The sequence below is a fragment of the Abramis brama genome, assembly GCF_963993115.1.
Source record: "Abramis brama genome assembly, chromosome: 9".
In the NCBI taxonomy this organism is placed as follows: domain Eukaryota; kingdom Metazoa; phylum Chordata; class Actinopteri; order Cypriniformes; family Leuciscidae; genus Abramis; species Abramis brama.
Genome location: NC_139971.1, coordinates 1,087,757 through 1,109,929, shown reverse-complemented (window position 1 = coordinate 1,109,929; position 22,173 = coordinate 1,087,757). Strand labels below are relative to the sequence as shown.

The window sequence follows — 22,173 nt, the reverse complement described above, 5'->3', positions numbered from 1 at the left end:
AACTGTAGTTTTATTTATTTTTTTATTCTTAAATGATGTTTCTTATAAAACAGCCTTGTAAAGAGAGCCAGTATAGATAAGCACAGACAATTTGTTTGAAAAGGTTACTTAACTAAAAATGCAAACCAGATTATGTCATTAGCTGTTGCTATTATCCAGTATTAACTCGACTGCACCGCTGCGGATTGTCGTTTGATATAATTGGGCTGTCAGAAACAGAAATGCCATGCACTCACAGAAACATCGACGTGTCCTGCACATCAAGAGCGGGTCCAGATGTAGCCGAACACCTGACAGACTTTACAGACGAATCAGAAGCACGAGACGACGCAGATCAGACATACACACAAGACATCAGCATCTGATTTAATACACAACCCTTCAAATACCATTAAAATGATTCTTATAAACCGTTTCAAGCACTGCGATTTTCAGCAGTGATTATTATGGCATCACGTTTTGGCCTTCATTCATATTTTCAAACATAATTAATTTGTTCCCCATTTCAACACTGCAAAAAAAAGACACTAAAATGAACAGAAGTGTTTGTACGGACGCAGCTTTAAGAGTCGCAAAGAAGCCGCACATGTGCATGATTTATTCTCAAAGACACCAGAAGATCTCTGATCTTTGGTCTACTCTCTTATTTCACACACATCGTGTGTGTGTGTGTAAACGCTCTCAGAAGTGTCATAAATCTCTATTGGCAGAGGCATCTACTCAGGCCTACTGACGGAAACGGGACGCGAGCGTTGAGGCGAGAGACCAGCGAACGCCCGCGCGAGACAGAAAGAAGAGAAGGAAGAGAAAGCTGATGAAGGAAGCGTGGAGGCGAGGGCTGACGCTCCGCCTGGAACGAGCGAGTCTATTGTCGAACTTCAACGTAATTGGCTGGGAAGAGTCCGTACGAGCCCCGACACACACCCCTCCACCAGCCCTCGTCAATCATCTCGATGTTGGTGATGATGTCGTCTGGGTCAAAGGAAATCTCATCATCACCCGCTGGGGAGAAACAGAGGCGCGTTACATCACTTCCTGCTCCTAAGAGGCAGATGTGCAATTAAAAAACTATTAAAAAAAAAGAAAAACAATTAAGTGCAGGATTTACTTTTACTACAATTTTCTGAGTGAAAATTTTTCAATTTCACAAATAATTGCAAAGAAACGGCAAGTAATTATTAAAGCTTGTTTCCGCCATGAAATAAAAAAAAAATGGATATTGCAACTTTTTCTCTTTTTCTTATAAACTCGGGAATGCAAGTCAGAACTGCGAGATATAAAAACTCAATTGTGAGAAGACATTTTTTTTAGATTTTAATTTTTTATTCCATGGTGGAAACAAACCTTTTTCCTCACAATTCAGACTTTTCGTAATTGTGAAGAAAACAAATGAAAGGTAGCGGAAACTTTTTACCTAATTTGGTGTTCCAAATTAGCCATTTAAAAAGCCACATCATGCCATATCATCATCATCATCATCATCAAATAATGGATGGACAAAAGGATATTCCCGTTTGCTGACATGACATGGTTAAATATATTAAGTCGGGAGTCCACCTTAGAGATAATCTCCATATTTATAAAGAAACCATCATATTTAAAATATATGATATTGATCATATCATATAATGAGATATATTTTATTGTGACTACTGTAAATCTATTAAATTATTATGGGATCTCCTTCAATGCTTTCATATAATCTTTACTTTTTTTGCACTAAGGATTAACTTAGACATTATTAAAAACATTAATTTAGCTGCAGTATTAGGATCAGTACTGTGTGGTAAAAGACCTCGTCACCTCATTCATTTATACGTTTTTTTAACAAAACGAACCACTGTTGTGATTTATTTTTCACACAAAATGTGTTGCTCCATCACTGTTCAATACAAACGTGTGTACTCTTTCTGCAGTCATGCACTTTGGGAGTAAAAAGCACATTTTCTCTTAAGATGTGCCTTCAGCCCTGATGTACCCTAATCACAGTTGTCCTACCCTGAGCGAGCCTGTCAGTCGGTCAGTGAGTTTTAGTCCGATGCAATAACATCAATTAGCATTTTCAAGAAAAGGAACCTTGTCAAAATGACCCGAACATTACATAATGGTTAAGTGCAATACATTGATCTTAACAGTTCGTGAACTCAAAGCCATCAAAGCGTTCTCTTACCAGCCTGATAGTCGTACAGAGCGACGGCAGTCACACCGAGATCCTCTCCATACTCGTCTGGCTGAGCACCTGAACACACACACACACACACACACACACGTCACTTCAAGCACTACAGCTGCAGGAGAGCATTGGTGATTTTGGTGATTATATGAACAGTGCTTCGGCTTATTATTCTCAATCTGATGGTTTTGAGATGGATCCATTTTTACAGGCCATTGCCACTATAAACAAACAGCCAGAAAAAAATAAGAAATAAAAAAAATAACATAGGAAAAACATTTTTGTTTTAAAATAACTTTACAAAAGTGCAGCAGTGCTACTCATGTATGATGTACATAAAGACATGTATGGATGACAGTAGGACGTTCCTGAGAAATAGAGAGCCAGGAAGATGTGCGTGCTCATATGTGTGGGTTTAGCTGGCTGTAAAGTAGAAGTGTGGCGCACCTGAGGTCTGGATCTGCTCGTCGGGCTCAGGGCTCAGGTACAGCTCCTCCTGAGCCGGCTCTTCATACGTGGGTTCTGCTGAGACCGGCTCCAGCTCGTACACGTTCGCCGCCGGCTCGCTGACGGGCTCCGCCTAACACACCAAACACACCTCGCATGAGGTCCTGCAGTTCAAGACACACTCGCGCTGGAGAACCAGTGCTTTACACCAGCGGTCCACAAGAGGGCGCCGTGAACACATGCACACTGAACACATGTGTCCCTGCTAGTGCTCCCCTGCTTTAATGGTTCATCGTAATGCTCCTTTAAATCTAATATAAGAGTAATTTCATATTGATTATTATTCCATCACATCTAGATTGCAGGGCTAGGGTGAAAACATCGGTTTCTTGATTTCAATCGATACTCATTTTGATGAAGCGACGTCGTTTCTTAAATCATTCAGTCTGTGCTGTTTCCAGCTGATGGAGAACAAACTTCACTAAACATTATTTGTAGCTCCAGCTGTCCAATAATCTTTGTGCTTTCATACTTATGATAAGAAACAAAGTTCTGGGTCGAGCGAGCGAAGTGTTTTGGGTCGAGCGAGCGAAGCGTTCTGGGTCGAGCGAGCGAAGCGTTCTGGGTCGAGCGAGCGAAGCGTTTTGGGTCGAGCGAGCGAAGCGTTCTGGGTCGAGCGAGCGAAGCGTTCTGGGTCGAGCGAGCGAGCGAAGCGTTCTGGGTCGAGCGAGCGAAGCGTTTTGGGTCGAGCGAGCGAAGCGTTCTGGGTCGAGCGAGCGAAGCGTTCTGGGTCGAGCGAGCGAAGCGTTCTGGGTCGAGCGAGCGAGCGAAGCGTTCTGGGTCGAGCGAGCGAAGCGTTTTGGGTCGAGCGAGCGAAGCGTTCTGGGTCGAGCGAGCGAGTTCTGGGTCGAGCGAGCGAAGCGTTTTGGGTCGAGCGAGCGAGTTCTGGGTCGAGCGAGCGAAGCGTTCTGGGTCGAGCGAGCGAAGCGTTCTGGGTCGAGCGAGCGAAGCGTTCTGGGTCGAGCGAGCGAGCGAAGCGTTCTGGGTCGAGCGAGCGAAGCGTTTTGGGTCGAGCGAGCGAAGCGTTCTGGGTCGAGCGAGCGAATCGTTTTGGGTCGAGCGAGCGAAGCGTTCTGGGTCGAGCGAGCGAAGCGTTTTGGGTCGAGCGAGCGAAGCGTTCTGGGTCGAGCGAGCGAAGCGTTCTGGGTCGAGCGAGCGAGTTCTGGGTCGAGCGAGCGAAGCGTTTTGGGTCGAGCGAGCGAGTTCTGGGTCGAGCGAGCGAAGCGTTCTGGGTCGAGCGAGCGAGTTCTGGGTCGAGCGAGCGAAGCGTTCTGGGTCGAGCGAGCGAAGCGTTCTGGGTCGAGCGAGCGAAGCGTTTTGGGTCGAGCGAGCGAGTTCTGGGTCGAGCGAGCGAGTTCTGGGTCGAGCGAGCGAGTTCTGGGTCGAGCGAGCGAAGCGTTCTGGGTCGAGCGAGCGAAGCGTTTTGGGTCGAGCGAGCGAAGCGTTCTGGGTCGAGCGAGCGAAGCGTTTTGGGTCGAGCGAGCGAAGCGTTCTGGGTCGAGCGAGCGAAGCGTTTTGGGTCGAGCGAGCGAAGCGTTCTGGGTCGAGCGAGCGAAGCGTTTTGGGTCTAGCGAGCGAAGCGTTCTGGGTCGAGCGAGCGAAGCGTTCTGGGTCGAGCGAGCGAAGCGTTTTGGGTCGAGCGAGCGAGTTCTGGGTCGAGCGAGCGAAGCGTTCTGGGTCGAGCGAGCGAAGCGTTCTGGGTCGAGCGAGCGAGTTCTGGGTCGAGCGAGCGAAGCGTTCTGGGTCGAGCGAGCGAGTTCTGGGTCGAGCGAGCGAAGCGTTCTGGGTCGAGCGAGCGAGTTCTGGGTCGAGCGAAGCGTTCTGGGTCGAGCGAGCGAGTTCTGGGTCGAGCGAGCGAAGCGTTTTGGGTCGAGCGAGCGAGTTCTGGGTCGAGCGAGCGAAGCGTTCTGGGTCGAGCGAGCGAAGCGTTCTGGGTCGAGCGAGCGAAGCGTTTTGGGTCGAGCGAGCGAGTTCTGGGTCGAGAGAGCGAAGCGTTCTGGGTCGAGCGAGCGAAGCGTTCTGGGTCGAGCGAGCGAGTTCTGGGTCGAGCGAGCGAAGCGTTCTGGGTCGAGCGAGCGAAGCGTTTTGGGTCGAGCGAGCGAGTTCTGGGTCGAGCGAGCGAAGCGTTCTGGGTCGAGCGAGCGAAGCGTTCTGGGTCGAGCGAGCGAAGCGTTTTGGGTCGAGCGAGCGAGTTCTGGGTCGAGAGAGCGAAGCGTTCTGGGTCGAGCGAGCGAAGCGTTCTGGGTCGAGCGAGCGAGTTCTGGGTCGAGCGAAGCGTTCTGGGTCGAGCGAGCGAGTTCTGGGTCGAGCGAGCGAGTTCTGGGTCGAGCGAGCGAAGTGTTCTGGGTCGAGCGAGTGAAGCGTTCTGGGTTGAGCGAGCGGCGCTGAGCAGAATGAGCGAGCAAAGCAGAATCTCAGTGAAACTAGTACGGCTCCGAGGAAGCGTCAGCACTCCGCTCACATGCTCCGGTGTGGATGCTCTTCTTCTGTTGTCTGACAGCTGATTGACAGCTTTTAGGTGCGTATTTGACAGCGCCACCCTCTGATTACATAAACGCGTCACCACCGCATCAGCACCGAAAACATGGGGATTTTTTTTTTTTGGATAATAGGCCTAATCGCACAACCTATTCTTTCTCTTTAATTAAATCAACTAAAACCAACTTTAGATCAGAGATTTTTTCCTTTGTCCTGTACCTGAAATATACCCACATGAATCGATATAGAATCAAACTGAATCCTGAAATCTGTGTCAGTCCTACCAGACAGATGTGTGTGTGTGTGTGTGTGTGTGTCACAGGTGTGTGTGTGTACGCGTGTGTGTACCTTCAGTTTGCTGCGCGCCTCCTCCTGCTCCTGCTTCTCCTTGGCCTGTCGTCGAGCGCGCTCTTCTTCTGCTCTCTTCTGGTCCTCCTCCTCCTTCTGCTTCGCGATGTTCTCGAAGCGAGCCTTGATGCTGCCGGCGCTGTTCCCGGCTAAACAAGAGCACAGGCTTCACTCGAGCGATATGAAGCGTTATAACCAGGAGATGCTGCACACTTATCCTAAGTCTAACTGTATTCAGTAATTGAATAATCAATTGTAAAATAAGACTATAGTCTTCACTGTATAAATTAAATATAAAAAAGCCAACTTAATTAATGTAATTAATACAATTTATCTGTGTTAAATCTGTGTCACTATAAAAGTGATTTTCTCTTTCTCTTTTGTTGTTTGATTAACACTGGGTTAACGAACAGCTGCGGGTCTATTAGGCTGCTGTCATTTAAAGACAAATGAGGGATCTTACGCATATGCAGATCCAGTGATACGCATCCGGTCTTCTTTCTCAGTTGTTTACAGCACTAAACCGACTGTGTTTATAAGGATACTCGCCAAGACATGCATTTTGACTTAATTTTGCGTGCACGTGTCTGTTCAAGCCCTGGTTCAAGCCCAAGAGAAGAGAATTCAGCGTTCACGTGATGTCTACGTGTGTGTGTGTGTGTGTGTGTGTGTGTGTGTGTCTGCGTGGGCACAAAACAGCGCGTGAGTTCCAGTCTTGTTTTTGCGCTTGATGTTTAAACTGACAGGACTTAAAAACACATGATAAACTTTCACTCCATGATGGGTAAACTTTGCAATTAATCCGCGAATCGCATGCGTTCCGAACCCAAACCGATCAACTAAGATCCCTATTCGTGCATGACATCACACGTCCTGCGATGTGACTATTTCACGGATACGCACATCGCGATATCGATGCTAAAACCTTTTACTGTGCTGCCCTAATCATGACTGCTATATTACCAGAGATGGAGAAAAATCCTGCTCCAGTAAGTAAACGTGTCCGTGTCCCCCAAAACATTGGTACTGAAAAGCACTTCCCTCCACGTTTTCTGGAGCGCATCGTTCATCTTTACCACGCATGCGCCCCAGTTCTGCGCACCCCTGGTTATAAAGCAGGAACGCAGCACTGGACTCAGTTGTTCTGACCTGCTTCGACGGGACGGGTCTTCTGATACGCCGTGCTCGGCTTCTCCACCTCCTCAAACGTGCCTGCGCTCTGATGACAACAGTAAAACACACACCATCATGATGAGAAACACTCGCGGACACAACTGCGCTTTCAGAAAGGAAGTGAACACAAACACACAGTTTTCACAACCGTATTTCTGGTTATGAATGTCATGTTAAAAAAGAAACAGAAATTGAATCTCTATGTTCATCATAATGATCTGATAAATGTACCTTGTCCATTCGGTCCTTCTGCACACCATACTTCCCTCCAAAGCCTTTGGAATAATCTATAATGACGACATTTTTGCACAAAATTATGATTTTTTTTTTACAAAATGTTACATAAATGTTGACTGAAGTGAAAGCCAAGGAATGTCTGTGTCTACTTGACAGGCCCGACTCATAGGCCGATCTTGTGAGAGCAAACGGCTCGTTCGTGTCTCAGTGTTCATCGGTCGACACTAATCTATTGGTCAGATTTGTCCACTTCAGTTGTTTCCACTTTAAGTAATCTGCATACTTTAACTTTGTTTGGTGGATAATATATCACAGTTTAATAATGCACTTGCTACTCATTAAGTCCTGTAATGCTTCATTCGCCCGCTCTCAACACTTGACAGGCATGATGTCCATTATCAAGCCTGGAAGGATCTTCTGGGTAGTCCTGACTACAGGGCGTTAACTGAGTCTGAAAGATCAGCTTATTTTTCCAGATTATTGAAAACAATCAAGGAAATCACAGACATTTGTTGTAAACTATAAATAGATTGCTGATATGACCCCTGCCTGCTTCTCAACAGTTGTGTAAATCCTTTCTTCACTTGTTAAACTGACACCAGCTTCACTATGTAATCCTTCTGGTTTTTCCGGTCCTCCACTCACAGCTCGATTCTGAAGCTCTCAAAGCGGAGGCATCAAGTGTAAAATAAACCACTTGCTTGATTGATTCTATTCCCATCAGTTTATTTAAATCCCGCTTCGATGTTTTGTGCCCTACTGTCCCCAGTAGAATAATGATTCAGTGCAGACTGGGGCTGTTCCAGTAACAGCAGTACCAAAATAAATAAATAAATAAGAACGAGGACGACTCCCTGGACGACTTTAACAATTTCTTGCCCATTTCAAATCTTCAGTTTTTGGCAAAAATACTAGAATGCATTGATGCCTCTCACTTGTATAACCATCGTACGGTCACTAATCTCCTCGAACTCCTTCAGGCAGGTTTTCGGCTCTGGTCAGGGTCGCCAATGACGTGTTTATGGCGGCATTTCCACTCCCACTCTCAGAGCAGCTTTCGATAGTGTTGATCATAGTCTTTTACTTACCAACATTGAAAGTGCTTTCGGTGTTTCGGCGACACCTTTAAACGGGTTTACATCCTATTTTACTGATGGTTCCCAGTTCATTGCCATGGGTGGTTACAGGTCAAAGGTCAGGTACTCACTGGTGTTCCTCAGGGCTCAGTTTTAGGCCCCTTACTCTTTCATTTATATTTGTCACCACTTGGGCATCTGTTGCGATCATTCGGTCTTCATTATCACTTTTATGATGACGATACTAAAATCTACATACACTCTAAACCTGATGTGAATCAGGATGTGTTTCTAAGATCAAGATGACTCTGTTTGGCTAGTGGTAAAACTGAAGTTGTGTTATGTTGGTTCCTCCTACCAACTTCCCAAAGCTGGTCCACTAACTCTGACTACTGTGCCCTTTTAGCCAGAGTATCTTCATCTATACTTAAGTTGCAACGTGTACAAAACTCCTGACTGGGACCAGGATGTCCCGTTTTTGTTCCTCGATACATACTTAAGGTATGATGACACCGATGGTGTGTGTGTGTGTGTGTGTTACCTTTCTGTGACTCGTGCAGCTGCAGTTTCTCCTGGTGATCCCATCCCATCGCAGACTTATCCTGCCGGTCCGTCTGAACGCCAAACTTCCCTCCGAAACCCTTCACATAGTCTGACACGCAAACAACAGACAAGACGTCACCGTCTAAATGTGACATTGACTAATAAATCTACTAAATGAAAAGCCTGCCACATCCATGGTTACACTTTATAATTCAGCCTCAATTATCGCCCCTCGAGAAAAACTACAGCGCTTTACAACTATAGGACAGGAAGAGCTAAATAAACTTATCATTGCATCTAAACCAACAACATGTTTATTAGATCCAATACCAACTAAACTACTGAAAGAAGTGTTACCTGTAGTGGAAGAGCCTCTTCTCAATATTATTAACTCATCTTTATCTTTAGGTCATGTTCCAAGAACATTCAAGTTGGCAGTTATAAAACCTCTCATTAAGAAACCACAATTAGATCATAATAATCTAGCAAATTACAGACCCATTTCAAATTTACCATTTATGTCTAAAATACTAGAAAAAGTTGTGTCCGCTCAACTGGGCTCTTTCTTGCAAGAAAATGACATCTATGAAAAATTTCAGTCAGGATTCAGGCCGCATCATAGCACAGAAACCGCGCTCGTTAAAATTACAAATGATTTACTTCTAGCTTCTGACCAAGGCTGTATCTCAATACTAGTTTTACTCGATCTTAGTGCTGCGTTTGACACTATAGATCACACAATACTCTTAGATCAACTACAAAACTACACTGGTGTTCATGGACAGGCATTAAGCTGGTTTAGATCGTACTTATCTGACCGCTACCAAGATAACGCCAGTAAACTATGGAGTGCCGCAGGGATCTGTGTTAGGCCCTCTGCTATTCTCAATATATATGCTGCCACTTGGTAATATTATAAGAAAACATGGAATTAATTTCCACTGTTATGCTGATGACACTCAATTATATATTTCATCACGACCAGATGAAAACAATAAATTATCTAAATTGACAGAGTGTGTTAAAGATATAAAATACTGGATGACGTGTAATTTTCTGCTATTAAATTCAGATAAAACGGAGGTATTACTTATTGGTCAAAAAAACTGCCCACAAAACCTCTTACAATACAACTTTACTTTAGAAGGATGTCCTGTTACTTTATCCACTACAGTAAAAGACCTGGGTGTTATATTAGACCGCAACTTGTCTTTTGAAAATCATATTTCATATGTTACAAGAACAGCCTTTTTCCACCTTAGAAACATTGCTAAGCTACGTAATATGCTATCTGTTTCTGATGCAGAAAAGTTAGTTCATGCATTCATGACCTCGAGACTAGATTACTGTAATGCTTTATTAGCTGGTTGTCCTGCATCCTCAATAAACAAGCTACAGTTAGTCCAAAATGCAGCTGCTAGAGTTCTTACTAGGTCAAGGAAATATGATCATATAACACCAATTATATCATCTCTACATTGGTTACCTATAAAGTTCTGTATCAATTACAAAGTATTACTAATGACCTATAAAGCCCTAAATGGTTTAGCTCCAGGGTATTTAACAGAACTTCTATCGCCCTACAATCCATCGCACTCTTTAAGATCACTAAATTTGAGGCTTCTGGTCATTCCTAGGATATCTAAGTCCACTAAAGGAGGGAGAGCATTTTCATATTTAGCTCCTAAACTGTGGAATGGCCTTCCTGATATTGTTCGAGGCTCAGACTTGCTGTCCCAGTTTAAAACTAGATTAAAGACGCATTTCTTTAGCCAAGCATTCACATAATGCTTACCTTTTATACTACAGTTGAATCAGATTGAATGCATTATTGTTATGAACAGCAGCTACGCTAATTATTTCCCATCTGCTTTCCTGTTGTTATCTCGGGACGCTAGTCCCGAGGTAAATACAGATTGTCAGCTCCAGTTTGTATCCAGCCTCCCATGGAAACTACAGATGCCCCAACACCCGTGCAGAGACGACTCGACGCCTGTGAAGAGACGACTCGACGCTGGCGATATGTTTATGCCCTAAATTAATGCATGATTAATTAACTAACTGTATTTTTCTATGTACATTTCTGAAATGCACTTTCTGTAAAGCTGCTTTGAAACAATATGTATTGTGAAAAGCGCTATAAAAAATAAATTTGAATTGAATTGAATTGAACTTTACAATCAGGTTCCGTTAGTTAATGCACTAACTAACTATGAGCAATACTTTGGTTACAGTATGTATTTGTTAACGCTAGTTAATATAAAGAACAACTGTTTATTGTTAGTTCATATTAGCTCAGGTCCATTAAATAATAATAACAGACAACTATTGATTTTAATAACGTATTAGTAAATGATGAAATGAAAGCACATGATCCATGAGATTCTTTTATGTTGGACAGAAACATTTCAAATTGATTGCTAATCATCCAGATGAGCCATTAGTGCTCAGACCTCAATGACTGATGCTTGCGGCTATATTTATTATTATTATCATCTCTACCTTCTGTTCTTATGGAATTACACTAAAATCTTTTATAAACCTGTACAGTTAAACGGAAGTCAAACTGTGACACAAACCTTTCTGGGACTCGTGTTTCTCCGTCTTGCCCTGGTACTCGAAGCCCATGGCGCTCTTGTCCACTTTATCCGTCTCCACTCCAAATTTGCCACCAAAGCCTTTGGCATAATCTGTAGATTTCAGACGGCAATAATGCAGACATGGCCAAACGCAGACACGCATGTGAGGCGGGGAAGTGGGAACGAACCTTTCTGAGACTCGTGTTTTTCCGTCTTCCCCTGGTAGTCAAAGCCAACGGCGCTCTGGTCCACGCGATCCGCCTGAACGCCGTAGCGGCCGCCGAACCCAGTGGCGTAATCTGGAACCGTGGAGGAACAACACAACATGAGCCACTGCTGAGATCTACACCTATTAGAGAATCTGGATAAATGTTTCTCGTCGTATGGAATTAAGTGACAGACAGATATACGAGTAAATTAAGTAGATGATCTTCATTCATTTTGAGATTACGGGGATCAGGTGATAATTGCACCTGCTTGTCTTCAGAGAATAAACATTCATTCACTAATTACAATCTTCATTCTGCTCTCTGCATATCTACCAATATAAAGCCTGATTGTGATTTCTGAAGTCAAGTGTCTTTGTGATGCTTCAGAAATAGTAAACCAACATTACCAATGGATGAAAGAAAGTCAAACAGGACGTCTAACCCTAACGTCTGAGTGTGCGAATCAGAGTCAAGAGCAGGAGATCAGTGACTGCTGATCATGGATGTAGGATAGTTCATAAAAATAAGGAAGGAAAGAAAAAGAGCAGACTGACCTTTCTGCGAGGCGTGTTTCTCAGTCTTCCCCGCGTACTCAAAGCCCATGGCCGACTGCAGAACACACACACACACACACACACACGAGTGAACAGATGAAGTAGACAGTCCGAGTGCAGAAACCCTGGCTGAAGATCTGACGGTTTACCTGGTCGACACGATCCGCTTCCACGCCGAACTTTCCTCCGAAACCCTTGGAGGTGTCGGTCTGGGAGCAGTGCTTGGACAGCTTGCTCTGATACTCGTGGCCTACAGCAGACTGGGCAACACAACACACACTTCAGGGACACAACACACACCTCAGGGACACAACACACACCTCAGGGACACAACACACACCTCAGGGACACAACACACACTTCAGTGACACAACACACACTTCAGTGACACAACACACACCTCAGGGACACAACACACACCTCAGGGACACAACACACACCTCAGTGACACAACACACACTTCAGTGACACAACACACACTTCAGTGACACAACACACACCTCAGGGACACAACACACACCTCAGGGACACAACACACACTTCAGTGACACAACACACACTTCAGTGACACAACACACACCTCAGGGACACAACACACACCTCAGGGACACAACACACACCTCAGGGACACAACACACACCTCAGTGACACAACACACACCTCAGGGACACAACACACACCTCAGGGACACAACACACACCTCAGTGACACAACACACACTTCAGTGACACAACACACACCTCAGTGACACAACACACACCTCAGGGACACAACACACACCTCAGTGACACAACACACACCTCAGGGACACAACACACACCTCAGGGACACAACACACACCTCAGGGACACAACACACACCTCAGGGACACAACACACACTTCAGGGACAACACAGACCTCAGGGACACAACACACACCTCAGGGACACAACACACACCTCAGGGACACAACACACACCTCAGGGACACAACACACACCTCAGGGACACAACACACACCTCAGGGACACAACACACACCTCAGGGACACAACACACACCTCAGGGACACAACACACACCTCAGTGACACAACACACACTTCAGGGACAACACAGACCTCAGGGACACAACACACACGTCAGGGACACAACACACACGTCAGGGACACAACACACACCTCAGGGACACAACACACACCTCAGGGACACAACACACACCTCAGGGACACACACCTCAGGGACACACCACACACTTCAGGGACACAACACACACCTCAGGGACACAACACACACCTCAGGGACACAACACACACCTCAGGGACACAACACACACCTCAGGGACACAACACACACCTCAGGGACACAACACACACTTCAGGGACACAACACACACTTCAGGGACACAACACACACTTCAGGGACACAACACACACTTCAGGGACACAACACACACCTCAGGGACACAACACACACTTCAGGAACACAACACACACTTCAGTGACACAACACACACTTCAGTGACAACACACACACCTCAGTGACAACACACACACCTCAGTGACACAACACACACTTCAGGAACACAACACACACTTCAGGAACACAACGCACACTTCAGTGACACAACACACACTTCAGGAACACAACGCACACTTCAGGGACACAACGCACACTTCAGGAACACAACACACACTTCAGTGACACAACACACACTTCAGGGACACAACACACACTTCAGGAACACAACACACACTTCAGGAACACAACACACACTTCAGTGACACAACACACACAACACACACTTCAGTGACACAACACACACTTCAGTGACACAACACACACAACACACACTTCAGTGACACAACACACACTTCAGTGACACAACACACACAACACACACTTCATTAGCGAGCGATCAGCAGTGGAAGATCCACATCACAGAACTCCACGGACTCTCAGAAGGCCCGACTGATATATTATAGTACAATCTGTACGTATGTTGTGTCATATAATCGCATAGGCTCGACATCACGATTGCGATATGATTAATCGTGCAGCGCTAGAACAATCCGTACAATCCAGCTTCGTCATGAATACATTTCTACTTCGAACGCCTCCTAGTCCATCATCTTCAGACCAAGTCGACTCATCAAACCGTTCTCAAATAAAGCGCAAACGGATTTGACGCCAAAATGAATGTGAGGCTATACCTCTGCAACTCTTTAGCGTTTTCTGACCAAACTTGGTGTGTGTTACGACAACCATGTCCTGAGGAAACCTGCACAGTTTCAGCGCAGTGCCACCTAGTGTTCAGGAGATATGAAAAATGTACATTTTTGCTTATAACTTCTAAACGGTTTGGCCAAAAATCACAAAACTGGTCTATTTAGATCTGGTGCAGCAAGCCGTGCAATAGCCAATGCTCTAATATAGAATACATTTTGCTGGCTAAAAGTTATGGATTTCGTACCGATAGACGAAACTGTTTTCATATACCATATCAACTAATTTGATGGCTGATGCCGAAACGCCTCTGAGGCTGCATCTCTGCAACGCTTCGGCACACACACACCAAACTCTGCTTGTGTTAGTGTCACCTCTGACCACAGCACTTCAGACTGGTTAATAGGGCTGTGCCGGTAAACTTGACAACCGCACCACCGCGGTTGTAAAGCGCCACCGCGGTGGCTGAGGAGTACCGGCGGTGGTTTGCAAAAAAAAAAAGTTTGTATGTGAATGCTGTTTTACATTAATATTATGACACACAAAGCTTTGTTTACAAAATAAATAATAGGTTAGCAATTAAATGTTATATTGCAGGCGCAGCCATGGAAAAGTTTGAATCCATGACGAATGAGAGAGCTGTGCGTGAGTCCATAAATTTAAACTTTGTCGGCTTTGAATTCTGGTTTGCGATCTTCACCCGATAATCAGCGAATTTAAAAATATTCCATTAGTTATTCCATATAGAAAGTTGAATTGTCTACTTTTAAACAAAACAATTAAAAACGAAAATAAACCGACTAGCATATGTTTATGTATTCCGTATAGTGTGCAATTCTCTCTATAGGCGCGAGTGAGCATCGTCAACTTCATCTTTGCAGCCCAACACTGACACAAAAAAACCCACTTTATTAATAAACAATTCAAATGTCTCCTTGCTATATTTGACACGTTCATAATCATTACTTTTGCCGGTTTGTGACAGCTGTTGTGTGCGTTATTGGCAGCGTCACCCACATGAACGCGTCAACCGCATCAGCACCAGAACATGGAGATTTTATTTTAGAGAATGATCGCACAACAGACATTAGAACATAATCGAATATTCAAAAATCGTGACTCATCCCTGCATGGAATCTCTTTTTTCTTTTCCCATACCTTCACTCGCGTCTCACCCATTTCCAAAGGGGATTATAAACGTTTCTTCCTTTGTTCGCTTTTAGGTCGATTATTTTCGTATTCTTTACTGTGGTAAAGTAGAAAAAACGCTGTAGGACAGATATAGCCTACATTTTTTACATGTACGTCAAATTCTTTTTAACACAGTTTGTGCTTGTTATTAGACATATTGGTATAGGCGCGTCAAGTTCATTTGTAAAGCGTGTTTCACACGCGCGGGTGATTTTAGTTTGGCTTTCTCTGGCAGCGCGCAAACATAGCTTAAATGTCTTGCCCATGTGGAAGATAAAATTCGCTCTTCATACCTTTTACAAGTAGAAAACATGAAGATATCAGAAAAGAGATTGATGGTCTCTTTCCTGCTCGTGTCCCACATCCCTCTCAGAGCGCAGAGCGGTAGGCTGTGTCACGCCTCTTTGTGTGGAAATATTAAACAAAAGTTTTTTTTTTCTTAAATAGATTAAGATTTTTCTTAAATAGAATAGATTTATTATATTATGTAAGTTACCAGTATTTACTTATATTTATTGCAATGCTTTAGAGGCTTTATTGTGTTGTTTCTTTGTTTTTATTTATTTATTTCAAAACAACCCCCCAAACACCGCAACACCGCCGGTATTTGGGTCCATTACCACCGCGGTGGTAAAAAACTGCCACCGTCACAGCCCTACTGGTTAAAGCGCAACCTTTCAGCTGAACAAACGGCTGAAGACGCATCTTTATCATCCACACTTGACCCATTCATACAAACACTTACTATTCTATATCTATTATATGTATAAACACTGCTACGTGTGCTGCGCTGCTCTAACTGAGGCTGGTCATGACATTTGCATGTTGTTTCCCTATAGTTGGCTTGACTGCTTCTGTTGCTCTCCTCATTTGTAAGTCGCTTTGGATAAAAGCGTCTGCTAAATGATTACATGTAAATGTAGTGCCATGATTTGAGCTGAGGCGTGAGGTTTGCTAACCGAGCGATCCACCGCACTGAGGATACACACATTTGCATAGAACTTTCCAATAATTTGCATCAAAAGCAGGTGAAAGGTGTGTGTGTGTGTGTGTGTGTGTGAGTGAGTGAGTGAGTGAGTGTCTGTGTGTGTGTAGTGTTGTTTTTGGCGGCCTGTTTTAATTTTAGTTTTAGTCTAGTCTTTGTGTCAAGCTGTCGTTTTAGTTTTTATTAGTTTTAGTCACGTTCATACTCTTTTTAGTCTAGTCTAGTTTTAGTCGACGAAAACTGATGACATTTTAGTCTCTTTTTAGTAATGCAATTCTATTTAACCCAGTCAATATAGAATTTCAAACATTGTTATCTTATTATATTTAGTATATTTAGGGCTGTGACGGTGGCAGTTTTTTTACCACCGCGGTGATGGACCAACTACCGGCGGTGGTTCGGGGGTTACTTAAAAAAATAAAAACTCGTTTTATATTTCCACACAAAGACGCGTGATATAGCCTACCACTCTGCGCTCTGAGAGGGATGTGGGACACAAGCAGGAAAGAGACCATCGATCTCTTTATGATATCTTCGTGCTTCTACTTGATGTAAATTGGTCTGAAGAGCGAATGTTATCCTCCACAAGGGCGAGATATTTAGGCTGTGTTTGAGATTGCGCTGCCAGAGAAAGTGAAACTAAAAATCACCCGCACGTGTGAAACGCGCTTTACAACTAAACTTGACGCGCCTTATGTCTAATATAACAAGCACAAACTGTGTTAAAAAGAATTTGACATGCAAGTACAAATGTAGGCTATCTGTCCTACAGCGTTTTTCTACTTTACCACAGTAAAGAATACGAATATAATAGGCCTAATTAAAAGCAAACCAATGAAGAAACGTTTATAATCCATTTAGAAAATGGGTGAGACGAGTGAAGATTTGGGAAAATAAACAAGAGATTCCATGCAGGGATGAGTCACGATTTTTGGATATTCGATTCGTTTATTTAATTATAGAATATCGAATAGGTTGCGATTATTCTCTAAGATAAAATCTGTTCTGGCGCTGATGCGGTGACGCGTTCATGTAACCGAGACGCTGCCAATAACACACAGCTGTCACAAAGAACCGGCAAAAGTAATGATTATGAATGTGTCAATGTGACCAGATCGCAAACCAGAATTAAACCCGACAAAGCTATGGGCACGCACAACTCTCTCATTCGTCGTGACGTTATAACGTTTCGTCTCGTCTCGTTTTGGTCAACGAAAATGAAGAGACATTTTAGCATAGTTTTTATTTTGTAAACCACATTTAGTCTCGTTTTTATTCGTCAACAATATTGCATTATAAATGTATTTTAGTCATCGTCACGACCAGCATTTACGTCTCGTCTCGTTTTCGTCAGGTGATAACGGTTCGTTGACGACAATATTTCGTCATAATTTTCATTGACGAAAACAACACTATGTGTGTGTGTGTGTGTGTGAGTGAGTGAGTGTCTGTGTGTGTGTGTGTGAGAGTGAGTGAGTGAGTGTCTGTGTGAGAGTGTGTGTGTGTGTGTGTGTGTGTACCTTGTCCATGCGGTCCTGCTGCAGGCCGAACTTGCCCCCGTACCCGTGAGACGCTTTCGGCATGTCGGCGAGCTCCTTCTGCTTCAGGTCGCTGTGTTCACTCGACACTCGCTCGCGCAGCTTATGGATACTGACAAATCACAGAAGCACACGCTCTACATCATCACCTGGAACATGCTCTACGTCAATCACCACAGACATGCATTTCGTGAGAATTACTACATTTGTTTCAACATTCATATCTGTATATAATCAAAGAACATCTTTACATACAGTCAAAGCAAACATTACTCAGACACCAGATATGATGTGTGATGTGTTTCACTAGTGTGATCAGGACACTATAGTTCATTAATGTGAGTGAGGAGAGCAGAATAAAGTAAACTGAGATATTACACCCAGAAACTCTTCATTCAGAGACTACCAGTGACATTTATAACCATTTGGGCCCAAAAATGATTCGGACACTTTGAGCTGATCATGTTTTGCTGAAGTGTGTTTTCTTTAATTGCTAATGCTCTTTTTACACACAGACTGAACACAATGAAGCATTGCTTGGTGATTGGTTGAGCTAAACTGGTATTATCTAATTGTGTAGTTAAATTTAACAGCTGACAGATATTCAACATAATTCATGTGTGAGACAGTCTAACAGAAGGACGGACAAAACCAGTCAAATATCAACTGAGTTCTGCTCATATTTTATCACCATTCTCTAAACTATAGCGAATAAACTGTGCTAATGTGAGACATGTTGAAGGAGTCTGAATGAATCTGGGTTTGACTGTATAGTGGAGAAGGAGCTGTAGAATTAGAGGAAAAGCTGGAGTAACTCGATGTGTTCCTGGTGTCCGGATCCGATCACGGTCTTGGCGCCCCAGCGCTGCTCCTTCTCCGACACGTCGTTCTGGAGTGTGTGTGGGAAAGCGAGACGTCAGCAGGGAAAACACACACAAGCAAGAAAACTACAATATGAATTTTCATAGAAAATTAGACTAATTATTCTAAAGAATGTGTAGATCGAAAGATGATTGTTTTATTAAATGCCATGTCAGCATCGCAAAAATTCACTTATAAAAATACAATAAAACCAAGCAAACAAACAAGTCATATGATTTTTTTTTTTTAAATTAACAATCCAAAATCTAAAACGTCAGGCATAATCTTACTAAATAAGTCCTTAAGTGAAATTAAATTCATAAGAGCATTCTGCTTGTACTAAACCCCGGACAGTCCAATGATATGACAGTCCAGACGCCATGATCTTGGTGTGAACGGGCTTTTACACTGGCCAGACCGTGAGACTTTGACAGTAAGTTAATGCAGGGGTTTTCCATCGTTTACATCCACGGACCCACAAATATGATCATCCTCATGTGAGGGAACATTTAAAAGGCATCTATCATTTACAAACATCCTATTTATACACTGTAAAAAAAATGTTAAATGCAAAATTAGTTTCTATTAAGGCGAATTAATATTTATTTTCTCTACTCACTACAGTAGTGTTATTTACTTATCTCTTTATTTAACTTTAATCTATTTTTTATTTATTTGAGTACATTTGTATGTATTTTAATCTATTGAATTTTGTAACAACCAACTTAATAAAAAAAAAAAAATGTATTCCTTTATTTATATAATTCATCTCATTTTTTTATTTATCTATTTTTTGCAGTTTTTCTCTGTCCGGTTCCCCGGACCCCGGTCAGTCCCCTGAGGGCCCCAGTGTGGAGACCCCTGCTAACCCCAGTGTGGAGACCCCTGAGAGCCCCAGTGTGGAGACCCCTGAGAGCCCCAGTGTGGAGACCCCTGAGAGCCCCAGTGTGGAGACCCCTGAGAGCCCCAGTGTGGAGACCCCTGAGAGCCCCAGTGTGGAGACCCCTGCTAACCCCAGTGTGGAGACCCCTGAGAGCCCCAGTGTGGAGACCCCTGAGAGCCCCAGTGTGGAGACCCCTGAGAGCCCCAGTGTGGAGACCCCTGCTAACCCCAGTGTGGAGACCCCTGAGAGCCCCAGTGTGGAGACCCCTGCTAACCCCAGTGTGGAGACCCCTGAGAGCCCCAGTGTGGAGACCCCTGCTAACCCCAGTGTGGAGACCCCTGAGAGCCCCAGTGTGGAGACCCCTGCTAACCCCAGTGTGGAGACCCCTGAGAGCCCCAGTGTGGAGACCCCTGAGAGCCCCAGTGTGGAGACCCCTGCTAACCCCAGTGTGGAGACCCATGAGGGCCCCCGTGTGGAGACCCCTGAGAGCCCCAGTGTGGAGACCCCTGAGAGCCCCAGTGTGGAGACCCCTGCTAACCCCAGTGTGGAGACCCATGAGGGCCCCCGTGTGGAGACCCCTGCTAACCCCAGTGTGGAGACCCCTGAGAGCCCCAGTGTGGAGACCCCTGAGGGCCCCAGTGTGGAGACCCCTGCTAACCCCAGTGTGGAGACCACTGATACCCCTTTTCCACCAACAAGAACCGGGTGCTGGTTCAGAGCCAGAGCCAAAGCTGGTTCAGAGTTGGTTCGACTGACGAGCTTACTAAGAACCGGTTTGCCTTTCCACCGGCTAGAGAGCCACAACAGAGCCAGATCCTACGTCACTGTATACGTCTCATGTTGCCCAGCAACCGCTAGTGCGGTAGCGCCAAACACAAACACGCCAGGCTTGTTCGAGATGCATCGGCTTCTCGCAGATCGATCGCCGCATGACATCAAAGCACTGCGATAGCGATCTAAAAGCACAAGGAGTCGTATGCTCTCCAAACACTCCCGCAGCTCCGATCGGTCCTCGCCGCTCCGATGCATCTCGAACAAGCCATCAACAATAACGGACGTTGCAATACTATGGATGCTCATGGGTTTGCAAAAATACATCGGAATCCAACGCGTTCGTGCAGCTCGCCGTAACTTACATAGACGGATATTATAATCGAGCTGCTATTAGCTCGACTAGCTGCTATTTAAAAATGGCGGTCACAAGTTTCTATTCGTCTTGTTGGTCACGGTAACCCCGCCCCCAGCCCCTGACGCAAGCGGTTCTTTCTTGGCTCCGTTCTAGACCCTGCAATGATTTGGTGCTACTTAAGAACCAGTTTTACTGGTTCGGAGCTGGTGCTTTGGCGGTGGAAAAACAAAGAACCGATTTGAAACTAGGCTCTGGCTCCGAACCAGCACCAGCTCTGCCTTGGTGGAAAAGGGGTATGAGGGCCCCAGTGTGGAGACCCCCGAGGGCCCCAGTGTGGAGACCCCTGAATGAAGGTGTTGTGTGTCTGTAACCTCAAAGTCGGGGTCCGTTTCCCAGTCGTCTCCTCCATCGTCCACCGCAACAGCGACAGACTGACCTGCGGATGCCTTCCACATCTGACACACACACACACTCGCATTATACTCCTGTGAATGCCTTCTGACACACACACATTATACTCCACTAAAACACATTTACTTACTAGATGAACACTTTGCCACACCAAACTCTGGTGCTTTGAGAACACACACACACACACACACACACACACACACACACACACAGACAGATAGATAGATAGATAGATAGATAGATAGATAGATAGATAGATGATGTGTGTGTGTGTTCTCAAAGCACCAGAGTTTGGTGTGGTAAAGTGTTCATCTAGTGACTGAGATACACCAGAGTCGCTCACTATCAAGGGTGTCACTCAGTTGTAGACTCGCACAGGATGACGCCTATCTCTATTTAATAAAGAATTGTTCGGTTGGCGTTGGAACTAGTCAGTCATCATCCCTACACCTTTCATTACCGCTGAACTGATGTCTCTAAGGCATACGTGACCACGCGACACATACACGCAGGTTTTAACATGAACACATCAATGAAAACAAATGCCAGATAAAGCGAAAATAAATGAAACTGCTGAGAAATCAGCGCTCGTGTTCCTGATGCCTGAGGGGTTTGATCGCCTCGCCTTTCATTTAAAACAAGACAAATCACGCCTTTACACTTACGCTGCACTTCGATGGCCTCCTTGATGCAAGTATTAAGTAAATAAGTCGTGAAAATAGTTATAAAGAGAAAAGTCGTCAGTTTTCCTGGCCACCTTGAGTCCTGCACTTCCCGCTTCCTGCTCCAGAAGGACCGCACCACCTGCGCCGGGAGTGGGGGGAACTCCGGAGGTTTCGCAACCACTGAGGCTTTCTGCGATTACTGCCATCAACAACATTTTTTGTACACATTATTTTAATTTTGATCATTTCATATGACATCAGAAAGCCATTCTCTGACTCAAGATCGGGCTGATATAAACGTAACCTGAAGAAAAGCGGCGTTACTCACACAATTCCCCCTCCTCATATAATAGTACGACCGAACTGATCCTGAACGAAATGAACAGCTCCACTGGCGCTTTTTGATTCCAAGTCCGATCCAGGTACAGGAAT

General features: G+C 44.6%; 1 protein-coding gene across 3 annotated transcripts; it reads right to left on the bottom strand.

Annotated features, from left to right (window-relative positions):
* Nucleotides 1–5: 5 nt before the first annotated feature.
* On the bottom strand, nucleotides 6–22,131 carry cttn (cortactin). 3 transcript variants are annotated; one of them, XM_084123626.1, is made up of 16 exons: nucleotides 22,070–22,131; nucleotides 21,834–21,940; nucleotides 21,037–21,120; nucleotides 18,608–18,681; nucleotides 17,775–17,904; nucleotides 12,027–12,137; nucleotides 11,878–11,932; nucleotides 11,303–11,413; nucleotides 11,115–11,225; nucleotides 8,534–8,644; nucleotides 6,911–6,966; nucleotides 6,656–6,725; nucleotides 5,507–5,655; nucleotides 2,621–2,753; nucleotides 2,171–2,239; nucleotides 6–1,002 (listed from the first exon to the last, which is right to left on the bottom strand). In XM_084123626.1, the coding sequence occupies exons 3-16, from the start codon at nucleotides 21,118–21,120 to the stop codon at nucleotides 866–868; spliced, it is 1,401 nt and encodes a 466-aa protein (XP_083979752.1). In that variant the 5' UTR covers nucleotides 21,834–21,940; nucleotides 22,070–22,131; the 3' UTR covers nucleotides 6–865. The 3 variants fall into 3 exon arrangements, with proteins under 3 accessions (XP_083979752.1, XP_083979751.1, XP_083979750.1); XM_084123625.1 differs by having other exon boundaries at nucleotides 21,742–21,940; nucleotides 22,070–22,128; XM_084123624.1 differs by lacking the exon at nucleotides 22,070–22,131 and having other exon boundaries at nucleotides 21,834–21,962.
* Nucleotides 22,132–22,173: the final 42 nt, after the last annotated feature.

Coding starts and splice junctions, on each gene's coding strand:
- cttn (XM_084123624.1), bottom strand. CDS start 21,956: ATGTTGTTGATGGCAGTAATCGCAGAAAGCCTCAGTGGTTGCGAAACC. Junction 21,121..21,833: donor CGGGAAGTGCAGGACTCAAG/GTGGCCAGGAAA, acceptor TGTGTGTGTCAG/ATGTGGAAGGCATCCGCAGG. Junction 17,905..18,607: donor GGACACCAGGAACACATCGA/GTTACTCCAGCT, acceptor GTGATTTGTCAG/TATCCATAAGCTGCGCGAGC.